Genomic DNA, 23,373 nt, shown 5'->3' with positions numbered 1-23,373 from the left:
CCCTCTCTGTCTCACTCTCGCTCCCTCTCTGTCTCACTCTCGCTCCCTCTCTGTCTCACTCTCGCTCCCTCTCTGTCTCACTCTCGCTCCCTCTCTGTCTCACTCTCGCTCCCTCTCTGTTTCACTCTCGCTCCCTCTCTGTCTCACTCTCACTCCCTCTCTGTCTCACTCTCGCTCCCTCTCTGTCTCACTCTCGCTCCCTCTCTGTCTCAACCTCGCTCCCTCTCTGTCTCACTCTCGCTCCCTCTCTGTCTCACTCTCGCTCCCTCTCTGTCTCATTCTCGCTCCCTCTCTGTCTCACTCTCGCTCCCTCTCTGTCTCACTCTCGCGGCCTCTTTCACTCGGTCTCACACTCGATCCCTTTCTGTCTCACTCTCGATCCCTTTATGTCTCCCCTCGGTCTCTCCCCTCTCGGTCTCTCACCTCTCGTTCTCTCTGACGGTCTGACAGTATCTCTTCATACTCATATTGATAGTACTAAACATAATGTGTGTTCTCTCCAGGTGCTACTCCAGTATTGGGAAAGTCCAGGATGCCTTCATCTCCTACAGACAGTCCATTGACAAGTCTGAGGCCAGCGCTGACACCTGGTGCTCCATAGGGTAAGACCTGACTCACTGCAGCCAGCGTGTACTCACCTATCATCTGTCTGTAGGACCCTTGGAGAAGTCTTGAAGGATTGCTCAATCTGAAGGCTTTTAGGTGTTGGCCATGGCAACAGGAGGGAGGTAGTGGTCCCTAGAGTTAAATATGGATAGACTTGGCGTGTGGCCACCCGAGGGAGAGAGGACACTAAAAACTCCATGCACTCCCCCCTCTCCCCATCACTTGCTCTTTCTCACTTTCTCTCTTCCTTCTTCCCTCCCTCTCTCTCTCTCCCTCCCCCTTCCTTCCCTCTCCTTTCTCTCCCTCGCCCCCTCTCTCCCTCCTTCCTTCCCTCTCTGTCTCCCCCCCTCTCTCTCTCCCCCTCCCTCACCCTCCCTCCATCCTTCCTTCCTCCCCTCTCTCCCTCCTTCCTTCTCTCCCTCCTTCCCCTCTCTCCTTCCCTCCCTCCCCCCTCTCACCTTCCCTCTCTCTCTCTCTCTCTCTCTCTCTCTATCTCCTTCCCTCCCCTCTCACTCTCCCTCCTGCCCTCTCTCTCCTCCCCCCTCCATCCCCCAGTGTTCTGTACCAGCAGCAGAACCAGCCTATGGACGCTCTGCAGGCGTACATCTGTGCAGTGCAGCTGGACCACAGTCATGCCGCTGCTTGGATGGACCTGGGCACGCTCTACGAGTCCTGCGGGCAGCCTCACGACGCCATCAAGTGTTACATCAACGCCACGCGCAGCAAGGCCTGCACCAACACCGCTGCCCTCACACACCGCATTAAGCTGCTGCAGGTAGGCAGGGACGCAGAGAGGGAGGGATACATACACACATGCAGAGATATGTAAACACACACACACACACACCAACCAGAAACAAATGATTTGACTGGCTGTTTTCTGTTAAACGTAGTGCTGTGTGTTGTGTATGTACGTGTTTTAAAACCAAGGACATTATTCACTCTCTGAAAGAGTTGTGTTTTAATCATGTGTGTATCCCTGTTTATTGTACAGGCTGTGATGATTCAGTTTTGTATTTGACTCATTGTGATGTGATACTACACATTCTCACCAGTAATGTAAGACATCATCTCATAGCATTGACCATTATTTGAGTGATTTATTTTCATTTGACTTCATCTCATCTCCCCGAAGAGGCTGTATTTCATGTGCAATTACCTCTAGTGTAACAAGGTGCTCAGTCAGTGGGTTGTCCTACCATAACGTAGAGCAGTACTGAAATGTGTCTGTATGCCATTTCCTCCCCCCTCGTCCTATCGGCTGGGTTGTGTAACCCTCAGACAGGTAGTGTTGCGGTGGGGAAGGGTGGTAACATGCTTCCTAGTATTGAGGAGGCGTGGAGCCTGCCCATCCCCGCTGAGCTCACCTCCAGACAGGGGGGCCTGAACACTGCAGCAGGCAGCCCAGGGCCACAGGCACAGCAGCAGCAGGTGAGACCTCTAGAGACCCCCCCTCCAGATAATGTAACACCCAGCTAACAAACCCCTGCTACTACTACTACTACCTAAACTAACCTGTCCTGGTGCATCTTAATAGCCTATATCTTTCCTCGTCTTCCTCCTCTCATTGGCACTGATCTGCAAACTCAGTATAGTTGAAATACAGTGGATTCCCTCTAGTAATATCTGCATTCACCCGACCGGTCTAGAAATGTTTTGCATCAGTGCAGACAAACCAAAGGAGTTGAGTTGAGAGAATCCCCCTCACAAACACTAAGCTCACATACAGTAGATTTACTAGGTCTAAGTCTCTGTGTGGTTCCTAATACAGTAGATTTACTAGGTCTAATTCTCTGTGTGGCTCCTAATACAGTAGATTTACTAGGTCTAATTCTCTGTGTGGCTCCTAATACAGTAGATTTACTAGGTCTAATTCTCTGTGTGGTTCCTAATACAGTAGATTTACTAGGTCTAATTCTCTGTGTGGCTCCTAATACAGTAGATTTACTAGGTCTAATTCTCTGTGTGGTTCCTAATACAGTAGATTTACTAGGTGTAATTCTCTGTGTGGCTCCTAATACAGTAGATTTACTAGGTGTAATTCTCTGTGTGGTTCCTAATACAGTAGATTTACTAGGTGTAATTCTCTGTGTGGTTCCTAATACAGTAGATTTACTAGGTGTAATTCTCTGTGTGGTTCCTAATACAGTAGATTTACTAGGTGTAATTCTCTGTGTGGTTCCTAATACAGTAGATTTACTAGGTGTAATTCTCTGTGTGGTTCCTAATACAGCAGTACAGGTCATAAGTCAACTCCTTTTCTCACTCACCCCATCTCCTCACCCTGACTACCTGTTTGACATGACGTGTACAGAATGAATGTAAACTACTGATATGCTGTTGTCAACTTGCATGTCTTGTCTTTTTTTTCTTGGATGAGCGTTTGACATTAAAACTACCTTGGCACCAAAGGTTTGATGGCAAATGGTTGTAACCCCCATATTTTTGTTCCTTATGTTTCTCACATTAAAATTCATCTCATTCCTCTTGCCAAGAAAAAAAGACTTTCACACATTTTGTTGGCTTTAAGATTCCTGATTAGAAGTATCACTTACGTTGTTGTCAGGATTGTGGCATCTGCTCTGACCCCCTCTTTTCCCTCCCACTCCTCTCCTGCCTCCCCCTATACCCCTCCTCTCCTGCCTCCCCCCTATACCCCTCCTCTCCTGCCTCCCCCCTATACCCCTCCTCTCCTGCCTCCCCCCTATACCCCTCCTCTCCTGCCTCCCCCTATACCCCTCCTCTCCTGCCTCCACCCTATACCCCTCCTCTCCTGCCTCCACCCTATACCCCTCCTCTCCTGCCTCCCCCTATACCCCTCCTCTCCTGCCTCCCCCCTATACCCCTCCTCTCCTGCCTCCCCCCTATACCTCTCCTGCCTCCCCCCTATACCTCTCCTGCCTCCCCCCTATACCCCTCCTCTCCTGCCTATACCCCTCCTCTCCTGCCTATACCCCTCCTCTCCTGCCTATACCCCTCCTCTCCTGCCTATACCCCTCCTCTCCTGCCTATACCCCTCCTCTCCTGCCTATACCCCTCCTCTCCTGCCTCCCCCTATAACCTTCCTCTCCTGCCTCCCTTTATAACCTTCCTCTCCTGCCCCCCCTCCAGGCATGTAAGCCCCACCAGGGTGGTGAGGGAGGCCAGGTACAGACACAGGTCTCTCCCCATCCCAGCCACACTGACAGTCAGTCCAGCCCTGCTAAGAGGAAACGCACCACCAGCCCAGCGAAGGTAGGGTTCAGTCTTTTACCCAGCCCAACTGACCCTAAACCAGGGTCATATTCATTCAGATGTGTTTCAACGGATAACTAAAGTGAGTGTTTCTTATTGGACAAGTCCAGGTAGTCCCTCACTTTTTCAGTAAGTTTCCATCCATTTGGTGCCTAATGACAACAATCCAGCTCGGGTACTAAAGCCTGGGAACTGTCCACTCCATCACACAACTGGTGAACGCAAACAGGAATGACGCTGAAACGTTTACAAGGTACATTGACGAGCATCTCTCTTTTCTCTGAGCACAGAGTGGTGTGGACTTGTGGACAAACAATCCGGTACAACAGCAGATCCCCAGCTGGTACCTAACGCCACAGAGACTACAGGTGGGTTATTTTCTGTCAGTCAGACCTTGAACTGTATTTGTTAACCCCTGTAGGTCTAAGCCCTTAAATTGCAATGCAACTAAGTTAACATATGGAATTGTTTTAAGATGATGAAGCCATTTGATTGTGAATTTTAGGGCCCCTGTAGGTATACAAATAAAATATATATAAACTTAGCAAAAAATAAGAAACATCCTCTCACTGTCAACTGCATTTATTTTCAGCAAACTTAACATGTGTAAATATTTGTATAAACATAACAAGATTCAACAACTGAGACATAAACTGAACATGTTCCACAGAAATGTTATAATGTGTCCCTGACCAAAGGGGGGGTCAAATTCAAAAGTAACAGTCAGTATCTGAAGGGTACTGAAGGGTCACTTTAAGGCAACAGGGATCCTCAAATCAATCAAGAGGTGTCAGAGTAGGTTTAAAGATCTATAATCTCAGCTAAAATCAGACACATTTACACACATTGGCTTAAACAGTAAAATCAGATTCGATTCTGGGGTATAATGCACCAGCTGCATTAAGTACTGCAGTGCATTTCCTCCTCATGGACTGCACCAGATTTGACAGTTCTTGCTGTGAGATGTTACCCAACACTTCCACCAAGGCACCTGCAAGTTCCCGGACATTTCTTGGGGGAATGGCCCTAGCCCTCACCCTCCGATCCAACAGGTCCCAGACGTGCTCAATGGGATTGAGATCTGGGCTCTTTGTTGGCTATGGCAGAACTCTGACATTCCTGTCTTGCAGGAAATCACGCACAGAACGAGCAGTATGGCTGGTGGCATTGTCATGCTGCAGGGGCATGTCAGGAAGGGAACCACATGAGGGAGGAGGATGTCTTCCCTGTAACGCACAGCATTAAGATTGCCTGCAATGACAACAAGCTCAGTCCGATGATGCTGTGACACACCGCCCCAGACCATGTTTCAAACATCGCTACTCGCTGGCTCTTTTCTGATAATGGCGGACTGAAGACAGGGTGGTGCGCCAGGTGCCGCTTCTCAAACGAATGCTGTTATTATATCTAAAACATCAGGTGTACGCCGACCCCAGCTAAGTAACTCATGCAAAGAGTTAAAGCGCAATTATGTCTTATCTCCAGTACTTTGCCATGATTGTCAGTTATGTAGCTGCTCTACTGATAATCTCAGTGCGTCCTTGCTGGGATGACACAATAAATCTACTGCCGGAGAATATCAACACCAAACACATTGGTTCACCATTCCACGGGAGCGGACAGTACACAGCATACCATAATGTTCTGAATAATGGCCAAGTCTACCTCGCTCCCTATTCCACTGAACCGTTTAGGTGTAACAAACACAAGTCCAACATTTTATCGGAAACTACCTGTTCACTACCCTCCTGCTCTCCGGGGATGTGCAACTCAATCCTAGGCCTAACGTCACCGAGCCAGCGATACTCACCGGAGTGGAAAGCAGTGGATGGCCTCGTCCACTGATCGTCGCCACTGTGGAAGTGGGTGAGTGCTATGGTCCCATGGTTTCTCTCGACTCACCCGGCTCCAGGATAGATTTTGACTCTTCAAACATACCCAAGTCGCTATATGCGGTCCCTGACTCTGCTTCTGGTACGCAAGCTGTTTTAATTAGTTCACGGCATCCAGTTCAGGTGGGAGGGATTGTTAATTGCGAACTGCCCCTAATCAAAACGAAACAAAACGGCCTAAACCCAGCCGTCAGAAAACACAGAAAATGTTACTTTTTTCAATGTGTCAATCACTCTTGAGCCATCTGGCACCCACGAGAGAAGCCCAAGGGACTACTAGAGGGGCACTTGAACATTCGTAGTGTCATTCCAAAAAGTGATCAAATTCAACATCTACTCAGACTCCATCCTTGACTTCCTCTGCCTCTCAGAGACATGGCTCCATAAAAACTATCCATATGCTGCTTTGATTGTGCCTGGCTACAATGTTTTCAGGAGAGACAGGATTGAAGGAAGAGGGGGTGTGATGATTTACATTAAAGAACATATCCGATGTAAAGAAATTGAGTGGTCATGTGATAATGAACTAGACTGTATTGGCCTGAACGTTACACTGTCTCCCCAAATGTCTTTTACCCTCATTGGAATGAATAGGCCACCTTCCACCAAAAGTGTGTTTTTTGATCAGTTTAATAACATGCTTAGGGAATGTGATTTAAGGGAAAGAGGTCATCTTAATGGGAGATTTTAATATTAATTATGAAGACAAGTCTTGTAGGAAAACCCTCAAACGGATCACTAATACCTTTGACCTTACACAGCTAGTTAAAGGGCCAACCAGGGTGACTTGTTGCTCTAAAACACAGATTGATTTGGTGTTCAGTAATAAACCAGAGAGAGTAACTAAATCATTCAATATGGTTACTGGGCTATCTGATCATAATCTGACACTTACAGCCAGAAAGCTGTCTAAGAGCAGGTTTAACATCTCTACTGTTAGAAAGCCGGAACAACTAAGAATACCTAAGAGTGAATTCAACTATTTTGAAAACGCAATTAAGGGAATTTACTGGAATGATCTCTTGTCAGACGTGGAAGCTGATAGTCAGGTTTTTCTATCCACAATCCAGACTACAATAAATGGTTTCCTAAAGAAAATCAAATCCAAACCTGGCCAAAATTTCACTCTGCCTTGGCTAAATGGAGAAATCTGGAAATTGATGAAAGAACGAGATTATGCTCTAAAAATAGCCCTTAGATCCGAATTAGAGCATGACAGACGTAGGTTTACCATGTTGAGAAATAAGGTGATGAAAGAAATCAGACAGGCCAAGGCAAACTTTTTTTATTAACATAATTGGTGAAGCAAAGGGAAATTCTAAATTGATCTGGGAGAATCTAAAAAAGTTAACAGGGAAAGACCATAGTAACACTGCAAAAAGACTAGAAATCATGGTGAATAACAATCTAACACAGGATGCAGTCGAAATAGCAATAGCCTTCAATTCCTACTTTATTGACTCTGTCAGGGTACTGACACAGAACCCCGCCACTGGTTTATTGGGCTCAGTGCCATATGACGTCCAGTCTGGTCCAGCGACGGTGGGTTTGTGCCCATAGGCGATGTTGTTACCGGTGATGTCTGGTGAGGACCTTCCTTACAACAGGCCTACACGCCCTCAGTCCAGCCTCTCTCAGCCTATTGCGGACAGTCTGAGCGCTGAGGGAGGGATTGTGCGTTCCTTGTGTAACTCGGGCAGTTGTTGCTATCCTGTACCTGTCCCGCAGGTGTGATGTTCGGATGTACCGATCCTGTGCAGGTGTTGTTACACGTGGTCTGCCACTGTGAGGACGATCAGCTGTCCGTCCTGTCTCCCTGTAGCGCTGTCTTAGGCGTCTCACAGTACGGACATTGCAATTTATTGCCCTGGCCACATCTGCAGTCCTCATGCCTCCTTGCAGCATGCCTAAGGCACGTTCACACAGATGAGCAGGGAACCTGGGCATCTTTCTTTTGGTGTTTTTCCAGAGTCAGTAGAAAGGCCTCTTTAGTGTCCTAAGTTTTCGTAACTGTGACCTTAATTGCCTACCGTCTGTAAGCTGTTCGTGTCTTAACGACCGTTCCACAGGTGCATGTTCATTAATTGTTTATGGTTCATTGAAGAAGCATGGGAAATAGTTTTTAAACCCTTTACAATGAAGATCTGTGAAGTTATTTGGATTTTTACGAATTATATTTGAAAGACAGGGTCCTGAAAAAGGGACGTTTCTTTTTTTGCTGAGTTTATTTGGCCTTTACCTCTATAGCCTATAGAAGCGCATTGAATAACACATTTATAAATGGCAAAACAGACAGTCAAAAAATAAATCATCAGGAACAATGTTTTAAAGTGTTTGTCCTATATCTGAGAGATATAAGAAGGCAGGATTTGTATTTATATATTTTAGACCCATGTTTTGTCACGTTATATTAAGCAAACCAACACGGCACCAACACGGCACAATCTTGTTTTTTTACGGATAGCCAGGGGCACACTGCAACACTCAACACTCAAATGAAGCATTTGTGTTTAGTGAGTCTGCCAGACAAAGTCAGTAAGAATGACCAGGGATGTTCTCTTGATGTGTTTAGTGAGTCTACCAGATCAGAGGCAGTAGAGGTGACCAGTGATGTTCTCTTGATATCTGTGAATTGAACCATGTTCCTGTCTTGCTAAGCATTTGAAATGTAATGAGTACTTTTGGGTGTCAGGGAAAATGTATGGAGTAAAAAGTACATTTTCTTTAGGAATATAGTGTAGTAAAAGTTGTAAAAATATATATATAAATAGTAAATTAGATACCCAAAAAAACCACTTAAGGTAGTATTTTAAAGTATTTTTACGTAAGTACTTTACACCACTGGTTCTGGGTTACCTTCAGACGACGCCCCCTGAAGCTTGTGTGCGCCGTAGAGCAGATCAAACGACACCTTTGTGTTTGAGAGTGTCCCTGTTCGTTATTGGTGACATTGGTTTGTAGCTCCCAACGGTTTGGTCTGGACAGTTGGTTTTGTGAGAAGACCTCTTCAAAATCAGGATTTCCATAAAATGTGTGGGTGTCGTAGAGCCAAACAACCGACACTATTGTGTTTGTGAGAGTCTCCCCTTTCCATAATGGTGACATAATACACTGAAATTGTTGCATGTTGCGTTTATATTTTTTCCCCGAAGATTTTACTGAGTTACAGTTCATATAAGGAAATCATTCAATTGAGAAATGAATTCATTAGGCCCTAATCTATGTATTTTACGACTGGGAATACAGATATGCATCTGTTGGTCACAGATATGGATCAGAAAACCAGTCAGTATCTGGTGTGACCACCATTTGCCTCATACAGGGCGACACATCTCCTTCGCATAAAGTTGATCAGGCTGTTGATTGTGGCCTGTGGAATGTTGTCCCACTCCTCTTCAATGGCTGTGCGAAGTTGATGGATATTGGCAGGAACTGGATCACGCTGTCAGACATGTTGATCCAGAGCATCCCAAACATGCTCAATGGGTGGCATGTCTGAATTTGCAGGCCATGGGAGAACTGGGACATTTTCAGCATCCAAGAATTGTGTGCAGATCCTTGCGACATGGGGCCGTGCATTGTCATGCTGAAACATGACGTGATGGTTGCGGATGAATGGCACGACAATGGGCCTCAGGATCTCGTCACGGTATCTCTGTGCATTCAAAGTGCCATCAATAAAATGTAATTGTGTTCGTTGTCTGTAGCTTATGCCTGCCCGTACCATAACCCCACCTCCACCATGGGGCACTCTGTTCACATTGTTGACATCAGCAAACCACTCGCCCACATGACATCATACACGCTGTCTGCCAAATAGGCTTTTTGTGCATATGGAACATTTCTGTGATCTTTTGTTTCAGCTCATGAAACATGGGACTGACACTTTACATGTTGCGTTTATATTTTTGTTCAGTGTACTTTGTAGCTTACATTGTTCAGGTTTTAGACGATATCATGACGATTCTCTTATCCGGATCCTCTCGTGTAGAAAAGGTCAGCTTTCACAAGCCCCATGTTATGGAATAGGCGCACATTTTATAACAGGAGAAAGAAAGCAGGCCATGAGCTGCAGCTCAGCGGTACGTCTCTAGTATAAACACACAGGGGGAGCTGCAGCTCAACGGTACGTCTCTAGTATAAACACACAGGGGGAGCTGCAGCTCAGCGGTACGTCTCTAGTATAAACACACAGGGGGAGCTGCAGCTCAGCGGTACGTCTCTAGTATAAACACACAGGGGGAGCTGCAGCTCAGCGGTACGTCTCTAGTATAAACACACAGGGGGAGCTGCAGGTCAACGGTACGTCTCTAGCATAAACACACAGGGGGAGCTGCAGCTCAGCGGTACGTCTCTAGTATAAACACACAGGGGGAGCTGCAGCTCAGCGGTACGTCTCTAGTATAAACACACAGGGGGAGCTGCAGCTCAGCGGTACGTCTCTAGTATAAACACACAGGGGGAGCTGCAGCTCAGCGGTACGTCTCTAGTATAAACACACAGGGGGAGCTGCAGCTCAGCGGTACGTCTCTAGTATAAACACACAGGGGGAGCTGCAGCTCAGCGGTACGTCTCTAGTATAAACACACAGGGGGAGCTGCAGCTCAGCGGTACGTCTCTAGTATAAACACACAGGGGGAGCTGCAGGTCAACGGTACGTCTCTAGCATAAACACACAGGGGGAGCTGCAGCTCAGCGGTACGTCTCTAGTATAAACACACAGGGGGAGCTGCAGCTCAGCGGTACGTCTCTAGTATAAACACACAGGGGGAGCTGCAGCTCAACGGTACGTCTCTAGTATAAACACACAGGGGGAGCTGCAGCTCAGCGGTACGTCTCTAGTATAAACACACAGGGGGAGCTGCAGCTCAGCGGTACGTCTCTAGTATAAACACACAGGGGGAGCTGCAGCTCAACGGTACGTCTCTAGTATAAACACACAGGGGGAGCTGCAGCTCAACGGTACGTCTCTAGTATAAACACACAGGGGGAGCTGCAGCTCAGCGGTACGTCTCTAGTATAAACACACAGGGGGAGCTGCAGCTCAGCGGTACGTCTCTAGTATAAACACACAGGGGGAGCTGCAGGTCAGCGGTACGTCTCTAGTATAAACACACAGGGGGAGCTGCAGCTCAGCGGTACGTCTCTAGTATAAACACACAGGGGGAGCTGCAGCTCAGCGGTACGTCTCTAGTATAAACACACAGGGGGAGCTGCAGCTCAGCGGTACGTCTCTAGTATAAACACACAGGGGGAGCTGCAGCTCAGCGGTACGTCTCTAGTATAAACACACAGGGGGAGCTGCAGCTCAGCGGTACGTCTCTAGTATAAACACACAGGGGGAGCTGCAGCTCAGCGGTACGTCTCTAGTATAAACACACAGGGGGAGCTGCAGCTCAACGGTACGTCTCTAGTATAAACACACAGGGGGAGCTGCAGCTCAGCGGTACGTCTCTAGTATAAACACACAGGGGGAGCTGCAGCTCAGCGGTACGTCTCTAGTATAAACACACAGGGGGAGCTGCAGCTCAGCGGTACGTCTCTAGTATAAACACACAGGGGGAGCTGCAGCTCAGCGGTACGTCTCTAGTATAAACACACAGGGGGAGCTGCAGGTCAACGGTACGTCTCTAGTATAAACACACAGGGGGAGCTGCAGCTCAACGGTACGTCTCTAGTATAAACACACAGGGGGAGCTGCAGCTCAGCGGTACGTCTCTAGTATAAACACACAGGGGGAGCTGCAGCTCAACGGTACGTCTCTAGTATAAACACACAGGGGGAGCTGCAGCTCAGCGGTACGTCTCTAGTATAAACACACAGGGGGAGCTGCAGGTCAGCGGTACGTCTCTAGTATAAACACACAGGGGGAGCTGCAGCTCAGCGGTACGTCTCTAGTATAAACACACAGGGGGAGCTGCAGCTCAACGGTACGTCTCTAGTATAAACACACAGGGGGAGCTGCAGCTCAGCGGTACGTCTCTAGTATAAACACACAGGGGGAGCTGCAGGTCAGCGGTACGTCTCTAGTATAAACACACAGGGGGAGCTGCAGCTCAGCGGTACGTCTCTAGTATAAACACACAGGGGGAGCTGCAGCTCAGCGGTACGTCTCTAGTATAAACACACAGGGGGAGCTGCAGCTCAACGGTACGTCTCTAGTATAAACACACAGGGGGAGCTGCAGCTCAACGGTACGTCTCTAGTATAAACACACAGGGGGAGCTGCAGCTCAGCGGTACGTCTCTAGTATAAACACACAGGGGGAGCTGCAGCTCAGCGGTACGTCTCTAGTATAAACACACAGGGGGAGCTGCAGCTCAACGGTACGTCTCTAGTATAAACACACAGGGGGAGCTGCAGCTCAGCGGTACGTCTCTAGTATAAACACACAGGGGGAGCTGCAGCTCAGCGGTACGTCTCTAGTATAAACACACAGGGGGAGCTGCAGCTCAGCGGTACGTCTCTAGTATAAACACACAGGGGGAGCTGCAGCTCAGCGGTACGTCTCTAGTATAAACACACAGGGGGAGCTGCAGCTCAGCGGTACGTCTCTAGTATAAACACACAGGGGGAGCTGCAGCTCAGCGGTACGTCTCTAGTATAAACACACAGGGGGAGCTGCAGCTCAGCGGTACGTCTCTAGTATAAACACACAGGGGGAGCTGCAGCTCAGCGGTACGTCTCTAGTATAAACACACAGGGGGAGCTGCAGCTCAGCGGTACGTCTCTAGTATAAACACACAGGGGGAGCTGCAGCTCAGCGGTACGTCTCTAGTATAAACACACAGGGGGAGCTGCAGCTCAGCGGTACGTCTCTAGTATAAACACACAGGGGGAGCTGCAGCTCAGCGGTACGTCTCTAGTATAAACACACAGGGGGAGCTGCAGCTCAGCGGTACGTCTCTAGTATAAACACACAGGGGGAGCTGCAGCTCAGCGGTACGTCTCTAGTATAAACACACAGGGGGAGCTGCAGCTCAGCGGTACGTCTCTAGTATAAACACACAGGGGGAGCTGCAGCTCAGCGGTACGTCTCTAGTATAAACACACAGGGGGAGCTGCAGCTCAGCGGTACGTCTCTAGTATAAACACACAGGGGGAGCTGCAGCTCAGCGGTACGTCTCTAGTATAAACACACAGGGGGAGCTGCAGCTCAGCGGTACGTCTCTAGTATAAACACACAGGGGGAGCTGCAGCTCAGCGGTACGTCTCTAGTATAAACACACAGGGGGAGCTGCAGGTCAGCGGTACGTCTCTAGTATAAACACACAGGGGGAGCTGCAGCTCAGCGGTACGTCTCTAGTATAAACACACAGGGGGAGCTGCAGCTCAGCGGTACGTCTCTAGTATAAACACACAGGGGGAGCTGCAGGTCAGCGGTACGTCTCTAGTATAAACACACAGGGGGAGCTGCAGCTCAGCGGTACGTCTCTAGTATAAACACACAGGGGGAGCTGCAGGTCAGCGGTACGTCTCTAGTATAAACACACAGGGGGAGCTGCAGCTCAGCGGTACGTCTCTAGTATAAACACACAGGGGGAGCTGCAGCTCAGCGGTACGTCTCTAGTATAAACACACAGGGGGAGCTGCAGCTCAGCGGTACGTCTCTAGTATAAACACACAGGGGGAGCTGCAGCTCAGCGGTACGTCTCTAGTATAAACACACAGGGGGAGCTGCAGCTCAGCGGTACGTCTCTAGTATAAACACACAGGGGGAGCTGCAGCTCAGCGGTACGTCTCTAGTATAAACACACAGGGGGAGCTGCAGCTCAGCGGTACGTCTCTAGTATAAACACACAGGGGGAGCTGCAGCTCAGCGGTACGTCTCTAGTATAAACACACAGGGGGAGCTGCAGCTCAGCGGTACGTCTCTAGTATAAACACACAGGGGGAGCTGCAGCTCAACGGTACGTCTCTAGTATAAACACACAGGGGGAGCTGCAGCTCAGCGGTACGTCTCTAGTATAAACACACAGGGGGAGCTGCAGCTCAGCGGTACGTCTCTAGTATAAACACACAGGGGGAGGGAGTCAGGATTCAAAAGGACGTCAGTGTTTGAAGCTGTAGAGCGTCAATCAGCTTTGCCTGGTTTTAATGCGAGTAATTTTAGACTCTACAGCCCTTTTCCAATGCAACTTGAGGACTGAATAGTAAGAATACAAGTCGTAAGCATTTAAGTCGTAAGCGTTTAGAACCAGTTAAGGATGGTTCTAAATGCCTTTCCCTCCACCTCTAGCTCCTGGATCAGCTCCGGACCAACCGGACCAGTCTGAAACCACCACAGGTACAGATTCTGGATCAGCTGGAAAACCAGTTCTCCCTCATGCAGCAGCATCAACAGCAGGTACACACACACTCAAACGAACCTGTGTCTTTCTGTATGAATAACTTCAGCCTCCATTCCCTTCCAGTGTTTAAAGACAATTGGAGTGTTATATATAAGAAAAAGACGTGCTAGTATAACGTTGTTTTATTTTAAATTTCCACTAACGATACCTTTCTGTCTCTCTCCCATCTCTCCATTTTAATTTGCTAGGTAAAACAGCAGGCAGTAGGCCAGTTGTGGCCCAGCCTACCCAATGGCCCCTCGCTGTCCCCAAACTTCCTCCCCTCGCCTCACCCCCTCTCCCGGACTTCACCTGTCAGTCACACCACAGCCCACCCTCCCTGCACTCCTCAGCCAATGGCCAACGGACCTTTATCTTTAAGTCACCTGGGACAGCTGGGTAATCAGGAGGCGGGGACCATGGGCAATAATCACACACCCGGTCTACCGGGTGCAGACACTTTACCGGGGGGTCTAACGGGAGGTGGCAGGAGTAACAGAAACGTGCCTTACCTGCAGCAGAACTGTCTACCTCACAACTGCACAGCCACTAGTGATACCAATACCCCCACCAGCAACAACACCAGTCACCACAGTAACAGTACCAGTAATGCAGAGGAGGCCTGGAAGAGCCAGCAACACACCAACTCCCCTCAGGTACATATTGATGGTACTGTCTCTGGGAACTGCTCTTGTCTGTCTATCTCTATCATTCTAGCTCTCTTTCACTCTCGTTCGCTCTGACTTGGTCTCACACTCACTCTTTCTTGTTTTGTTTCACCCTCTAATGTTCGTTGCTGTTTTGTCTCACCCTCTAATGTTTGTTGCTGTTTTGTCTCACTCTCTAATGTTGGTTGCTGTTTTGTCTCACCCTCTAATGTTGGTTGCTGTTTTGTCTCACCCTCTAATGTTGGTTTCTGTTTTGTCTCACCCTCTAATGTTCGTTGCTGTTTTGTCTCACCCTCTAATGTTGGTTGCTGTTTTGTCTCACCCTCTAATGTTGGTTGCTGTTTTGTCTCACTCTCTAATGTTGGTTGCTGTTTTGTCTCACCCTCTAATGTTGGTTGCTGTTTTGTCTCACCCTCTAATGTTGGTTGCTGTTTTGTCTCACTCTCTAATGTTGGTTGCTGTTTTGTCTCACCCTCTAATGTTGGTTGCTGTTTTGTCTCACCCTCTAATGTTGGTTGCTGTTTTGTCTCACCCTCTAATGTTGGTTGCTGTTTTGTCTCACTCTCTAATGTTGGTTGCTGTTTTGTCTCATCCTCTAATGTTGGTTGCTGTTTTGTCTCATCCTCTAATGTTCGTTGCTGTTTTGTCTCACTCTCTAATGTTGGTTTCTGTTTTGTCTCATCCTCTAATGTTGGTTGCTGTTTTGTCTCACTCTCTAATGTTGGTTGCTGTTTTGTCTCACCCGCTAATGTTCGTTGCTGTTTTGTCTCACCCTCTAACGTTCATTGCTGTTTTGTTTCTCCGTCAGGGGCTTCACAAAGGTCCAGGTTCATATTCGGCATGTCCCAACGGAGAACACCCTTCCTCCCCCTCCCATCCCACCCAGGCTGCTGGCCCTGGTGTTCAAAGTCTAAATCAGGTCGGACATTCCACCGGGCCCTGCCCTGCCTCCTCTTCCTCCTCCTGTTCCTCCCTCTCCTCCTTCTCCTCTTCGCCACAGAGGGGCGGTGCCCCCAACCATCTCCCTTCCTCTCCCCTCCCCTCCGCCACCACTACCTCAGGGGCCCAAACCAAAGAGACCACGCCTTTAGGAAGCAGCAGTGGATTGGCTACCCCTGCAGGGACACTGCTCAGTCCCAGTTCCACCGCCCTTACACAGGGATTGGCTAATCACATCCAGCAGGGGGCGGTGACCACCACGTACAGCTCGGGGAGCCAATCCCAGCCCGGCTCTCCCCCGGGCGCGCTCAGTTCAGACGACCCTCAGCTCTCAGCCTTGCTCAGAGGAAAGGACAATAATAAGGATGATGATAACCATGATAATAATAATCATCATCATTGTGGCGTTAATCAAGGAGCCACCACGGACGATAACATCAAGGTCAACAACATCCACCATGGAGGTCCAAAACCCCTGTCGGAACACTCTGTGGCCTCCTGGCCCCTCTCAGCCATGTCCGTCACCACCCCTTCCCCCCCTCGCTCCACTAACCCCCACCCCCCCACAGCCATCAACCTCGCCAGCCTTAACAGCAGCCCGTCCAACAGCGGAACCACCGGTACCACCACTACCCCACAGGTCAATGGTAAGCGGCTAGAGGACTCTTGCAGCCCAGTCAAGGTGGATCCCACTGAGCTGGCTCACAGAAGGCCAGCCCTGGCCTCATGGTCCTCAGTATCCATCTACCCCAGCTCCAACCAGGTGCTCAAAGCATGCAGGTAGGAAATCATATCCTTCTGTCACATCAGTCACACTTCAATTGTAGCCAATTTGCGTTTTGATCGGAGTGTACGCCCATTAGATGGATGTGGTAAAGGCTATGTGTTGTTATGCAGTGTTTCCATTGTAAATGTCATACTAACTAGAGTTCACTGTCTGAGTCACATGGAGCTGACTGTGGTGGCTGACTGTGGTGGCTGACTGTGGTGGCTGACTGTGGTGGCTGACTGTGGTGGCTGACTGTGGTGCCTGACTGTGGTGCCTTGCAGAGTCGCTGATGACTTATTTATTTTGGTGAGAAAGACGGCTGTGGTTTGAGTTGCCTTTTGAAGGTCTTTGTGCTGTAGCCAGCCAGCCTGGCCTTAATGGGCCTGTAGCTCTTAGTTAGCCTTTAGTTGGCGGCAGGTAGCCTAGTGGTTAGAGCGTTGGACTTGTAACCGAAAGGTTGCTGGGTCGAATCCCTGAGCTGACGCGGTTAAATGCGGAAGACACATTTCAGCTGAATGCATTGTTGTAAAACGGACTAGGTATCCCCCTTTCATTAGTTAGCCTTTTAGTTAGGCCTTAGTTAGCCTTACCTGTTTAAGTTCCGCTCTGGGTTACCAAATAGTTGTATCAGTGTTGTGCTTATTAGGGGGCGGCAGGTAGACTAGTGGTTAGAGCATTGGGCCAGTAACCGGAAGGCTGCTAGATCCAATCCCTGAGCTGACAAGGTACAAATCTGTCGTTCTGCCCCTTAACAAGGCAGGTAACCCACTGTTCCTAGGCCGTCATTGTAAATAAGAATTTGTTCTTGACTGACTTAAATAAAGGTTAATAATAAAAAAAAATTAAAAAAGTGTGGATCTGAAGGACTTGGACATGATGAACATGGCAGTATCTGATAGGCAATGGGGATGTCCTCAGATGGACACCAGTGACTAGGCTGGGCACTAAGGGATGTTTCTGGATGTTTCTGGATGGGTGGGTTATTTGTTTTTACCACATCTGGAGGCCCCATTCTGTTTAGTGTCTACAGGGAGTGGCCAGTAACTGACAGGGCTGTAGAGTTCCTGAGCAGTAAGCCTTGTGTGTACACAACCTGAGCCATAGCTGTTATATACAGCTCTGTATATGATTGGAGATTTGGTTAACCGCTTCTCTAGGCTTCTTTCTCTTACTGAAGCACTTCATTAGGCTGTTTACACAGGCAGCCCAATTAGAATATGTCTGTCAAATTTTCACATCAGATTTTATTTTTTATTTATTTTTTAATCCAAAGCTGATCTGATTTGTGAAAAGTTAAAAAAAAAATATATATATATATTTTTTAAATGTTTATCTGAATTGGACTGCCTGTGTAAACACAGCCATAGTACCAGTTAATCTGTACTCTGTTAAGTGTTTTCCGCTCCACAATGCATGTCTAGACTCATTGTGTTGGTTTGTGCTGCTCCTATTAGCTGAAAAGTGATCTGTGCTCTCTCACCTAGCCAATTACAGAGGAGAGATGGGAGAGATACAACAAAAAGCATTGTTATTGGAACAGTTTAAAATTCCTGTTTATACTAAGACCTAGTGTTTACTCTATCTCCCCCTCCCCGTGTCTTTAGGAACCTGGGGAAGAATGGCCTGTCCAGCAGCAGTATCCTCCTTGATCAGTGTCCCCCGCCCCGGCCCCCCCTGCCCCCCTCACCCTCGCTGCCAAAGGACAAACTCAACCCCTCCACACCCAGTATCTACGTGAGTAAATAGCTGTGAGGGTTTTTAGTCATGTCTGTATGTTGGGATTAGGGTTTCCGTTAGCCTGTAATAGCCGGCTTTTGGACTATTTATTTTTTATTTTTAGAAAAACCAGATGAATGAAATTGGCGCTGGCCGATTGTCCGGGAGAAGAAGAAAAAATCCCGTTGTGAAATATGTTTTTTTAGCCTCTTGAATGATGGAAATACCAGTGGATGTAAATACATTTGACTGCTCATGCTTATCGGTCTATAGGTTCATTTGCATCATTTAGTGGAATTAAATTGGTGTGTGTGTGGGCTACAGTATATTCATTATCTTATTTATCACACGCATACAACATACAGATACAGAGCCTTTGAGTGTAAAATCTGTCAGACTGCTCAAGAGCTGCTGAAGCTGCTGCATCTCAAACATTCATCAGAAGGCAAATCAAATCAAATTTTATTGGTCACATACACATTGGTTAGCAGATGTTAATGCGAGTGTAGCGAAATGCTTGTGCTTCTAGTTCCGACAATGCAGTAATAACCAACGAGTAATCTAACCTAACAATTCCACAACTACTACCTTATACACACAAGTGTAAAGGGATAAAGAATATGTACATAAAGATATATGAATGAGTGATGGTACAGAACGGCATAGGCAGATGCAGTAGATGGTATAGAGTACAGTATATACATATGAGATGAGTAATGTAGGGTATATAAACATAAAGTGGCATAGTTTAAAGTGGCTAGTGATACATGTATTACATAAAGATGGCAAGATTCATCAGTGTGTCACATGTCACTTTGCAATGATCTGAAGTCAGTAGGCTATGCCTAATTAATTGTTTGAAACCTGGACATTTTAAAACATATGAGGCATGTCTTATCTTGCTTCAAAGTAGCCTACTAGATCTCCTCTCGTTCTACATTTCTAACACATATTTGAATATCTGTCACATGAAACCGTTTGTGTGAGAGGCGCCCTTTTGACACTGTGGTTTCCTGCCAGTTGCATTATGGGACAAACATTCACTTGTAGTCTACTGCCTTGTGTGCATTGCTGCGCTTATAATGTGAACAAATAATAGCTTATTAACATTTTAAGATAAACGTTCTGATCTGTTGCATCAGACTCATTGCTTTGTAAGGTTGCATCCTCGACTTGCATGTTCTGTTAATATGAATTACCATATTCTAAATGTGATGTCATTCTGAGCACTTGTGGGTGGACGCCCTAATCAGGTTATGCATATGGGTCCGGCAGATTTCTCGAATGTCCGGTAAATTTAAAATGTTGCCGGTCAAATATCCGGCGCCACATTTTCCAAACAGAAACCCTGGTTGGGATTTCATTCCCCTGTGCTTTTTACTCTCTCAGGTAAATGTAGTTGTCATCTGGCTGGCCTGGGCTCTATGGCTGGCCTGGGCTCTATGGCTGGTCTGGGCTCTATGGTCTTAGTGTTTATTACAACTAACGGTCTAGTTTGCATTTCAAGTCAAAAGTCACCATTTAAGGTGGCAGGTAGGCTGGTGGTTAGAGGTGGGCTGGTGGTGGTTAGAGGTGGCCTGGTGGTGGTTAGAGGTGGCCTGGTGGTGGTTAGAGGTGGCCTGGTGGTGGTTAGAGGTGGCCTGGTGGTGGTTAGAGGTGGCCTGGTGGTGGTTAGAGGTGGCCTGGTGGTGGTTAGAGGTGGCCTGGTGGTGGTTAGAGGTAATTGAGGTGGGCTAGTGGGTTAGAGGTGGGCAGGTCGGCTAGTGGTTAGAGCGTTTGGCCAGTAACTGAAAGGTTGCTGGTTCGAATGCCTGGGCTGACAAGGCTCTGTCGATGTGCCCTTGAGCAAGGCACTTAACCCTAATTGCTCCTGTAAGTCGCTGTGGATTAGAGCATCTTCTAAATGACTAAAATGTAAATGTAAATAATTTGGTAGTCAGTTGGTTACAGTTTGGTAGTGTGGTTTGGCTATACTCGACATTAGAGCGTGTGTGGTCTCTGATCTGTCTGTTTCTCCCATGGTGTTTAGCTGGAGAATAAGAGAGACGCCTTCTTCCCTCCGCTTCATCAGTTCTGTACCAACCCCTCCAACCCTGTCACTGTCATCAGAGGGCTGGCCGGGGCGCTCAAACTGGGTGAGTTACACACACTGCTGGCAGTCATACACCGTCATTACATACAGTACTGCTGCTGGTGGCATTCCACTCCAGCAAAATAAATACAAGTCTTCTGTCTAGTCCTGTTTGGGAAATCATTCAAATTTTTGTTTAACGTAGTAAAAGCTTTGTGTATCTGTATGCACTCATTTCTTTGTGTGTATGTGTGTGTATGTGTGTGTGTGTGTGTGTACTCATTCACTGGCTTGGGGGTGTGTGTGTCTGTTGAACAACTTTACATGTATGAGAACAGCACCACCTGCAAGCAGAGAGTGTCATTACATTCAATGTAGGCATGTAGAGTAAAGTATTTGCTGCAAAGAATATATATTGGCTCCCTCACTCCATCAGTTCTCTACTGTTTCATGCCACATCAACACACACTGGATAGGTGCAGTGTAATGTGTTGTTACAGGGTCAGCCATAGTAGTATGATAGGTGCAGTGAAATGTGTTGTTACAGGGTCAGCCATAGTAGTATGATAGGTGCAGTGTAATGTGTTGTTACAGGGTCAGCCATAGTAGTATGATAGGTGCAGTGTAATGTGTTGTTACAGGGTCAGCCATAGTAGTATGATAGGTGCAGTGTAATGTGTTGTTTTACAGGGTCAGCCATAGTAGTATGATAGGTGCAGTGTAATGTGTTGTTTTACAGGGTCAGCCATAGTAGTATGATAGGTGCAGTGTAATGTGTTGTTTTACAGGGTCAGTCATAGTAGTATGATAGGTGCAGTGTAATGTGTTGTTTTACAGGGTCAGTCATAGTAGTATGATAGGTGCAGTGTAATGTGTTGTTTTACAGGGTCAGCCATAGTAGTATGATAGGTGCAGTGTAATGTGGTGTTTTACAGGGTCAGCCATAGTAGTATGATATGTGCAGTGTAATGTGTTGTTACAGGGTCAGCCATAGTAGTATGATAGGTGCAGTGTAATGTGGTGTTTTACAGGGTCAGCCATAGTAGTATGATATGTGCTGTGTAATGTGTTGTTTTACAGGGTCAGCCATAGTAGTATGATAGGTGCAGTGTAATGTGTTGTTTTACAGGGTCAGTCATAGTAGTATGATAGGTGCAGTGTAATGTGTTGTTACAGGGTCAGCCATAGTAGTATGATAGGTGCAGTGTAATGTGTTGTTTTACAGGGTCAGCCATAGTAGTATGATAGGTGCAGTGTAATGTGTTGTTACAGGGTCAGCCATAGTAGTATGATAGGTGCAGTGTAATGTGTTGTTTTACAGGGTCAGCCATAGTAGTATGATAGGTGCAGTGTAATGTGTTGTTTTACAGGGTCAGCCATAGTAGTATGATATGTGCAGTGTAATGTGTTGTTTTACAGGGTCAGTCATAGTAGTATGATATGTGCAGTGTAATGTGTTGTTATAGGGTCAGCCATAGTAGTATGATAGGTGCAGTGTAATGTGGTGTTTTACAGGGTCAGCCATAGTAGTATGATATGTGCAGTGTAATGTGTTGTTTTACAGGGTCAGCCATAGTAGTATGATATGTGCAGTGTAATGTGTTGTTTTACAGGGTCAGTCATAGTAGTATGATAGGTGCAGTGTAATGTGTTGTTACAGGGTCAGCCATAGTAGTATGATAGGTGCAGTGTAATGTGTTGTTTTACAGGGTCAGTCATAGTAGTATGATAGGTGCAGTGTAATGTGTTGTTACAGGGTCAGCCATAGTAGTATGATAGGTGCAGTGTAATGTGTTGTTACAGGGTCAGCCATAGTAGTATGATAGGTGCAGTGTAATGTGTTGTTTTACAGGGTCAGCCATAGTAGTATGATAGGTGCAGTGTAATGTGTTGTTTTACAGGGTCAGCCACAGTAGTACGATAGGTGCAGTGTAATGTGTTGTTTTACAGGGTCAGCCACAGTAGTACGATAGGTGCAGTGTAATGTGTTGTTACAGGGTCAGCCATAGTAGTATGATAGGTGCAGTGTAATGTGTTGTTACAGGGTCAGCCATAGTAGTATGATAGGTGCAGTGTAATGTGTTGTTTTACAGGGTCAGCCATAGTAGTATGATAGGTGCAGTGTAATGTGTTGTTTTACAGGGTCAGCCATAGTAGTATGATATGTGCAGTGTAATGTGTTGTTTTACAGGGTCAGTCATAGTAGTATGATATGTGCAGTGTAATGTGTTGTTACAGGGTCAGCCATAGTAGTATGATAGGTGCAGTGTAATGTGGTGTTTTACAGGGTCAGCCATAGTAGTATGATATGTGCAGTGTAATGTGTTGTTTTACAGGGTCAGCCATAGTAGTATGATATGTGCAGTGTAATGTGTTGTTTTACAGGGTCAGTCATAGTAGTATGATAGGTGCAGTGTAATGTGTTGTTACAGGGTCAGCCATAGTAGTATGATAGGTGCAGTGTAATGTGTTGTTTTACAGGGTCAGTCATAGTAGTATGATAGGTGCAGTGTAATGTGTTGTTACAGGGTCAGCCATAGTAGTATGATAGGTGCAGTGTAATGTGTTGTTACAGGGTCAGCCATAGTAGTATGATAGGTGCAGTGTAATGTGTTGTTTTACAGGGTCAGCCATAGTAGTATGATAGGTGCAGTGTAATGTGGTGTGTTACAGGGTCAGCCATAGTAGTATGATAGGTGCAGTGTAATGTGTTGTTTTACAGGGTCAGCCATAGTAGTATGATAGGTGCAGTGTAATGTGTTGTTTTACAGGGTCAGCCATAGTAGTATGATAGGTGCAGTGTAATGTGTTGTTTTACAGGGTCAGCCACAGTAGTACGATAGGTGCAGTGTAATGTGTTGTTTTACAGGGTCAGCCACAGTAGTACGATAGGTGCAGTGTAATGTGTTGTTTTACAGGGTCAGCCATAGTAGTACGATAGGTGCAGTGTAATGTGTTGTTTTACAGGGTCAGCCATAGTAGTATGATAGGTGCAGTGTAATGTGTTGTTTTACAGGGTCAGTCATAGTAGTATGATAGGTGCAGTGTAATGTGTTGTTTTACAGGGTCAGCCATAGTAGTATGATAGGTGCAGTGTAATGTGTTGTTTTACAGGGTCAGTCATAGTAGTATGATAGGTGCAGTGTAA

The 23,373-nt window shown here is 46.9% G+C and overlaps 1 protein-coding gene across 8 annotated transcripts in view; it reads left to right on the top strand.

Annotated features, from left to right (window-relative positions):
• LOC139547138 (lysine-specific demethylase 6A-like) overlaps window positions 1-23,373 on the top strand; it is a 107,523-nt gene that overhangs the window by 65,823 nt on the left and 18,327 nt on the right. For 5 of the 8 annotated variants that reach the window (XM_071356168.1, XM_071356167.1, XM_071356166.1 and 2 more), the window contains 10 exons: window positions 504-602; window positions 1,162-1,381; window positions 1,888-2,037; window positions 3,718-3,840; window positions 4,131-4,208; window positions 13,972-14,079; window positions 14,272-14,718; window positions 15,539-16,449; window positions 18,043-18,172; window positions 20,184-20,289. In XM_071356168.1, the coding sequence (XP_071212269.1) occupies window positions 504-602; window positions 1,162-1,381; window positions 1,888-2,037; window positions 3,718-3,840; window positions 4,131-4,208; window positions 13,972-14,079; window positions 14,272-14,718; window positions 15,539-16,449; window positions 18,043-18,172; window positions 20,184-20,289 (2,372 nt within the window). The remainder of the gene's footprint in view (window positions 1-503; window positions 603-1,161; window positions 1,382-1,887; window positions 2,038-3,717; window positions 3,841-4,130; window positions 4,209-13,971; window positions 14,080-14,271; window positions 14,719-15,538; window positions 16,450-18,042; window positions 18,173-20,183; window positions 20,290-23,373) is intronic. The other 3 variants (XM_071356173.1, XM_071356171.1, XM_071356170.1) reach the window with 1 other exon arrangement.

Source organism: Salvelinus alpinus, chromosome 20 (assembly GCF_045679555.1).
Source record: "Salvelinus alpinus chromosome 20, SLU_Salpinus.1, whole genome shotgun sequence".
NCBI lineage: Eukaryota > Metazoa > Chordata > Actinopteri > Salmoniformes > Salmonidae > Salvelinus > Salvelinus alpinus.
This window is presented reverse-complemented; position numbering and strand designations above follow the sequence as displayed.